This window comes from Cryptomeria japonica, chromosome 1 (genome assembly GCF_030272615.1).
Source record: "Cryptomeria japonica chromosome 1, Sugi_1.0, whole genome shotgun sequence".
NCBI lineage: Eukaryota > Viridiplantae > Streptophyta > Pinopsida > Cupressales > Cupressaceae > Cryptomeria > Cryptomeria japonica.
Window position 1 is genome coordinate 59,238,379 of NC_081405.1, and position 7,694 is coordinate 59,246,072.

Here is a 7,694-nt window from a genome sequence, read left to right on the forward strand (position 1 = left end):
ATCTAAACAATTAACCAAGCAACCAACTCAGTTAACTTTGTAAGCAATAATGAATTGCCCAATCATGCAATCAAAGGGAAAAATTCTATATGAGCCAATTTCAGATCATACATATTTTGGTGAACCCAACATAAAGGACAAATCCTTGCAATAAGTCTTTCACCATCCACTCATTCATCTCATTTCTCTTCACCGTTGCCTCTATGGATCCCCGAATATGTCTAGATTTGAGAGATGCCAGGGGCAGACCCTCATATGAATCCCTTTGCCCCTATTTCCAACAAATAAGACAACAAATACATGGATTCAAAATGCAACTGATCCAACCAGGCTGACTTTAAAACAAATTGAGATATGACAACATTTTAAAACCCCATGTACGGATACACTCAAAATCAAGAGAAGCAAACAACTACTATTGCACACAACCATTCCCCTCCACAATATTCCATATGAAGGTCTAATCAAAAACCCACCCCCAAGGCATTGACCTTACACCATATAGGAAAAGAGTCACCAACCTCATGTTGATGTTATAGCAGCAGGAGTTATCTTGACTGCTATCTTACCTTTTAATATTACTTCATTCATTTCTCTTATTGCTATATTATATCTGCGATTTTCTATTGTTTGTTAATGTTTATACAAGTGATTCCTTATGGTTAGTTAACAGATAATTAAAGAATGGTGTCAGTTCTAATCGCACCCTTTGCATGAGTCATATTTCCCATCTAGGGTCATGTTCCTTCATCCATCTTGTTCGGGTATTTAGTTCCCTTGGTCGGGAGTCTTGGAGAATGTTCGTCGAAGATCATACTGCATATTTGCGTGTAATATCCGTCGAGGATTCTGTGTACATACACGTGTATTGTCTGTGAAGAGATTCCGGTGCACATTCACATTATCCATGAGGAGATATATTCTGTTCATATCCATACGATGGTCAATGAATGATATGCTGTGATTGATACTTCTGCTGTGTGGTTCGTGTAATACATGCTGTGGACTCACATGTTATCCATGTGATATGCTGTACATATATTCAATATTAAAACTTAATCAAACAGTTTAAACACTTTGAAGAAATATATCGATTATCATAATCGATATCTTCAGCACAATCTATATATTCAGGATTCTGAATTAGAACAATAATATCAGAAATATTGTTCTGTAACTCTGTGATTTTTAATTCTGATCCAAATTTAACACCTCAAAGATGGGGTAAACTGAATGGAATGAGACTTGGCTAGGGCCCATGGTGCTCTTGACATAAATTATCAAAATTACCAAATCTCTTTACAATGACTACAACCAAAAGAACCTCCTAGACTAGTGATGAAGGCAATCCATCCTTCCCAAGGTGAACTGAATGGAATGAGACTTGGCTAGGGCCCATGGTGCTCTTGACATAAATTATCAAAATTACCAAAATCTCTTTACAATGACTACAACCAAAGGAACCTCCTAGACTAGTAATGAAGGCAATCCATCCTTCCCAAGGTGACCAACCCCAAAAAGATTACATAAGCCACCCTCAAAGTGTTGATGTTAACAATGCAAAACAACCTAACCAAACTACCCCAAAGGCTCTTATCACTACTCTAGTGGAAACAATCAAGGTCGAACAACCTTAACAAAATGCTCTAAAATTGATATGCTGGTAAGAGATTCAATGTGAGCCATGGAACATACAAAACCTTCATAAGTCAACACTTGTGACTTCTGAGTGGTAAAGAATATATCCAATAGCCTCCACTTCATAGGATGTATCATCACCAAGTGAAACTTGCCCATATGAAGTTGATGGGGTGAGGTTATGGAACTACTCTTGTTCTTCTATCACATGTCTAGATGCACTAGAATCAACATACCAAAGACTTCCAAAAGTGAATGCCTAAGTCTCTGTGCATACAAAAAATCTTTTTCATTACAATCACCTATTGAAATAGCATTCCTTTGCTGTTTCTTGTGCTTTTCTACCAATGGGGATTCTTCTTTTTGTTCCCCCTAAGAACACTGTTGTGGCTTTCGCTAGCTTGATTCACTATTCCCAAAGGAATTATACCAGCATTTTTGGAGATTGTGTCCCTTCTTCCCCAAACACTCTTTTTTTGTGCAAATGCATTGTCCAATTCGGATTTTGAGGAACCTAATGAACCACTCTAACTTTCAAGTTTCTTTCCCTTCTACTAAGATGTAAGGGCCTGATTGTCTAGAGAAAATGATATCTCATCATGAATTACCTCTTCTTGTTGAAGCAAACTCACCAAATCTTGAAAATATGGCTTTCTGCTAGCTACTTTGAGACATATGACAAACAAACAAAAGGTGGAGACCATTGCTCTCAAGACAATGGGTACAAGAGAGTCACCTGACAGTTTTTCATAACATTTGTGGTAATGCCCTCAAATCTGCAACTATTTTTAAGAAACTCCCTGGTTTTTCACCATTTTGAATTTTCAAGGAGCGTAGTTGACTCTGCAAATGCATGATCTGATTCTTATTTTTTGATTCATAGAGAGTTTTGAAGCAATCCCAAGCCTCTTTAGCTATCATTGTTGTTTTGATGTGAAGATGAACCTCATCCAAAACATTGAACAGAATGATTAATTTTACCTTCTATTCATCCCTATCAAACTTTCTATGTAGAATGTTCAACTTCAAAATTACAAAAAAGCACCAAATAATATCTTCTCCTCAAATCTGAATCATCTGTTGTTTACAAATGAATTTTCAGAGAATGCAAACAATGGGATATAGAAATTTGCAATAATAACGTGAAATTCTTTAGGATTTTTTTTGGGGGCAAATGTAAGTTCAAGTTTATGTTAATATATATATAAACTTGAACTTCCATGCTCTTTATATATATACTATTCCCAATTTTCAATGCCCTTTCTTAACCTGCTCTTCCCTGCTTCCAATACTCACATTTCCAAAGTTGCAAAGTACCCATTCTGACTTGAACTAAAACATAGGTTTCAAAATGATTACTTGGTGTAGAACAACCTCATTACAGTTGTTTGTTTGTCCAAAGTAAATAGGAAGAAGACTAAACACAAACTCAATATTAGTACCAATCATGACAGAATTTTAGCTGCAGCAAGTGGTGAAATTTCAAGCATAACTCACCAAAGGCTGCCTCGACTGGAGAGCATTCCCATATTCTTTGTCCTCACTGAATTGCTGGTGTCTGTTCCCCTTTTTTGCTTCTGATGCTTCGCTGTAAAAAAGTGTTCTTTCCCTCTCCAGCCCATTGAGGATCGCAGCAATGCCACTTCCCTCACTTGTATTTTTCTCAGGCTTATTAGACACATCCTCTGCACTCACATCTCTGAAAATATATTGCAAGACAATCAGGAAAGTAAAATATAACAGGTAAACATAAACAAATTGAAAAGATGTGAGATTTCAATATGAAAATTGGGTCCCTAAAGAAGAAGAAGAACTGCATATGAGTCTAAGCAACTAAAATAGCATGTGGGGCCACAAAAGAGTATCAAGATATTGATACACTATGATACAAAAATAGGTAAAATAAGTAGATTGAACATGAAATGTCCAGTTACATGTTTCAAAAATGAAAACAATAAAATTAATTTCAAATGTCTACTTCTGTGATATTAGAGCCTTCAAGCTACGACAACATATTAACCATTAATTGAGCTTCAAGATGAAATTTGAGCAATAAAAGTTTGAATGGATGTTTTTGGAAGCTCTTTGTGACCCGCTGATGGTGGGCCACATAAACTTGCCACAAACCTTGATCAAAACCTTTGTATGTAAGCTTTCTAGTTAAGCTCGATTTACATTTGTGATACATGCTTACAAGAGCAAGAGGGGAGTAAATCTCAATTCAGAACCTTTGTTTGCAATTTCACTACTGAAACTCATTTTTATTGTTGTGATTACATGTTTCCAAGAGTGAGAAGGTGCTTAAAACTCAATTCAAAACGGGTGTTCCTGATTTCTCTAGTTGACCTAAATTTATAGTTGGGATACATGTTTTCAAGGGTGAGAAGGTGCATAAATCTCAATTCAAAAACTTCGTTTACAATTTAACTGCTGAAACTCATTTTTGTTGTTGTGAATACATGTTTCCAAGAGTGAGAAGGTGCATAAAACTCAAAATGTGTGTTCCTAGTTTCTCTTGTGGAGCTAAATTTATAGTTGGGATGCATGTTTCCAGGAGTAAGAGGGTGCATCAATCTCAATTCAAAACCTTTCCTCTCAGTTTCTCTACTGGAGCTCATTTTATAGTTGTGATAAATGTTTGCAAGAGTGAGAATGTGCACAAGTTTTAATTTAAAACCTTTGTCCAGTTTTTCTACTGGAGCTCAATTCATAGTTATGGCAATGTGATACATATTCCAAGAGTGAGAGGGTGTGTAATCTCATTTCAAACCTTTGTTCCCAGTTTCTCTGCTAGATCTCGATTTATAGTCGTGATACATATTCCAAGAGTGAGAGGGTGCCTGAATCTCAATTCAGAACCTTTGATCCTAGTTTCTCTACCGGAGCTCAATTTATAGTTGTCATACATGCTCCAAGAGTGAAAGGATGCGTAATCTCATTTCAAAACCTTAGTTCCCAGTTTCTCTACTGGGGCTCAACTTAAAGTCATCATCCATGTTCTAAGAGTGAGAGGGTGCCTAACTCTCGATTCAGAACCTTCTATCCTAGTGTCTCTACCGAACCTCAATTTCTAGTTGTGATACATGTTCCAAGAGTAAGAGAGTGCCTAAATCTAGATTCAGAACATTTATTCGCAGTTTCTCTACTGGAACTTGATTTATAGTTGTGAATCTTGTGATACATGTTTCCAAGGGTGAGGGAGTTAAAAAATAGCTGTTTTACATCAGCCAAGCTAAATACAAACCCTTGTGGCCAAAAAGTTCGTGGTTTTGCTAAACTTTATCAAAATATGCAAAAGATTCTTCAAAACGGGGGTAAAATAATTTTAAAAACCTAACATAGGGTTACTTATTTCTTACAGTTGTACAAGAAGGCCAGCTAAATGTCAGCCATTGCAGCTTCTTTCTTAAGGGTGGATTTTCTGCAGGCAGAGATTTACTCTTTAACAGAAATGTGCTATTTTTATTAAAATTTTACATAGAACATTACCTTTCAGCAATTTATGTTGGATTGAAACGTCCCATTCTATATTCAATTTTTACATATAAAAACATCTTCAATCGTGATTTTTTTTTTTAAGGTGCAATAAGATTACACCTGAAAAGTCACAATAATGCAATGCCTCAAAACGTAAACCTCACGCAATGGAATGTCACCAAACAGATAAAAGAATAGCATTTAATTACTAAGAAATGGAAACTGAAATGATATTCAGGGATAATAATACTTCATTACTAAGAAATAAATAAAAAATGAAAGCTCAAATGATATTTACATGATAGAAGCGCTATCTAGCGCCGGAAGGGCATCTCCATTATAGTCGTCCTGTTCATCGGCAGCGCCGTAATCGCTGCTGGCATGGAGGGTTTCGGCATCATGATGGTCCCAGCCAGCGGCCAGCCAGCCGCCTTGCGTCAAAATCTTGGAAACCAAATCGGAACGGCCGGCGTCGAGAAGCTCCTGCTTCGTGGGAAAATGATTTGGCTTCTCCGACACCTCCATAAACTGAAACACCTCCTCCTCCAGCATGGCATTTCCCTCGCTCCACTCACTAGTCCCGCATCTGCCCACGCCTCTCCATCCGCCACGCCTCGTGGAACACTTCCTGATGCTAATATTCCTGTTATAACTAGATTTCTTCTTCAGAAGGGTATGGATTGCGGGTGTGGCTCTTCGTGGGACTCGAACCGTTGCAATTCCCGCAGTTGGAAAAGGCAATGCCATTCACTCGCATGCTCCATCCACGCAACACAAAGCGCAAGGACTGCTCCTCCTTTGTTCCAAATCAACAATTAGCAATATTCCATCTGCTCAAAACAAAGAGGGCTTCCCCGCGGCAAAGCAAAGTATAAATAAATCACAGTTTCAAAAAGGAAAGATAAAACGGATTATTCACACCAACATGTCTAAACGGGGAAGCTGAGCATGGCAGAGCATCACGGCCGTCCGTCTTATCCATTTTGGATCGTTTAAAACCTTGCCGTACGCGTGCCTTGTGATATTTATACGGGTAGGACAACTTTAATAATGGCCGGAATGTTCAGATACTAATATTTCTCGACAGGCAGGGTTGACCAGCAAATTCAAAGCGTTTTAGGAAAACCGACAGCTGTACAAAGAGAACTAAGCAAGTATTGCATGTAATTTCGTGTACGTGGAAGTCACATCAACTATTTAAGTCTATTTTCTCCTTATTTTTAAGGAGTGTTCTCATGCAATTTTTTAATGAGAGGGAAAGGAAAATTTGGAGGGGCTAGAAATAAGAGCAGCTGCTAATTAAAAAAAATGACACATGCTTCACCAAAAAAAATTTCTTTCCTTTTTATTTGTCTTAAATTTTGCTTTCAACTTCACCAATTTTTTTTCTTTCCTTTTTATTTGCCTTAAATTTTAGTTTTAAATTTTAATATTATTAAAAATCTCATTTAAAAGCCTCATTTAAGAGGACTACTTAAAATTAAGCACAATTAACCATAGAATAGGTACTTCCAAATTCTTAAGGTGGCCCTATAGTTTAGGTCGGGTCTGAAGGGCTTCCTAAAAATAGAGGGGGTGTTGTAGAGATTTTTTAAGAATTTTTTTAAGCTGGTGGTCCCACCCCATTTTCACCCTCTAAAAATGGAAGTCTCCCAAAAAATTCTCCATGGGACGGCCTCTTCCTTAAAAATAGAGCTTAAACCCCCATGAGACCATGCCTTAACATCTTTATTTAGATATCAAACTTATTACCTGTGCAAAGAGCATTTAATAATGAATGAAATTATTTTAATAACAAGGTCTTAACCCATTTTCAAGTTCCTTTCAATGTGAGACTCTTAAGACCTCACTTTTATGAATATTTGCACAACCAAAATTTAAAATCTATATTAAAACCTTCAAAAATTTGTTTTTTTTTTTCCATTACATAATAGATTTAAAATATAATTTAGAAAAATTAAAATTCTTTTTTTTTTAAAATCTATATTAAAACCTTCAAAAATTTGTTTTTTTTTTTCCATTACATAATAGATTTAAAATATAATTTAGAAAAATTAAAATTCTTTTTTTTTTTAATTTATAGAAAACTATCACGTAACAAAAAAATTTAAAACATGAAATTAACTATTTATCTTCTCTCTTCTCATGCTTTCATTAACTAATAATAGATCATAGAGTCAAACCTAAAAGAACACATAGTCAAATCTAGAAGAAGAATAGAAAAAAAATATTGTTTTAACAAATGTATACACTGTTATTATTATAATATATAAATATCTAAACTTTTAATAAAAGTAAATTTGTTCAAAATAAAAGTTATAGATGCAGAATATTTTTTTATTCATATGTTTTTCTTTGAAAGTTAAAGTCTTTTATTCACTTTCCAATCTAAATGAGGACATAATTATGATATATTATATTCAGATTTGTTATTATTTTAACTAAAAAAACAATATCATAATTATTTGTTAAATCATTTAGAGACATTAAACAAAATATGATGTAATAATGAATTTCTTTTAATAACAAGATCCTAACACATTTTCAAGTTCCTTTCAATGTGAGACTCTAAGACCTCA

At 35.3% G+C, this 7,694-nt stretch overlaps 1 protein-coding gene across 2 annotated transcripts in view; it reads right to left on the minus strand.

The window, feature by feature from the left end:
• LOC131063213 (protein PTST homolog 2, chloroplastic) overlaps window positions 1-6,101 on the minus strand; it is a 43,562-nt gene extending 37,461 nt beyond the window's left edge. Inside the window, exons 1-2 of one of the 2 annotated variants that reach the window (XM_057997002.2) lie at window positions 5,414-6,100; window positions 3,136-3,337 (exon numbers count right to left, since the gene is read on the minus strand). In XM_057997002.2, coding sequence (XP_057852985.2) covers window positions 3,136-3,337; window positions 5,414-5,862 — 651 coding nt within the window. In that variant the 5' untranslated portion in view covers window positions 5,863-6,100. Of the gene's footprint in view, window positions 1-3,135; window positions 3,338-5,413 lie in introns of both variants that reach the window. The other variant, XM_057997003.2, reaches the window with a different exon arrangement.
• Window positions 6,102-7,694: the final 1,593 nt, after the last annotated feature.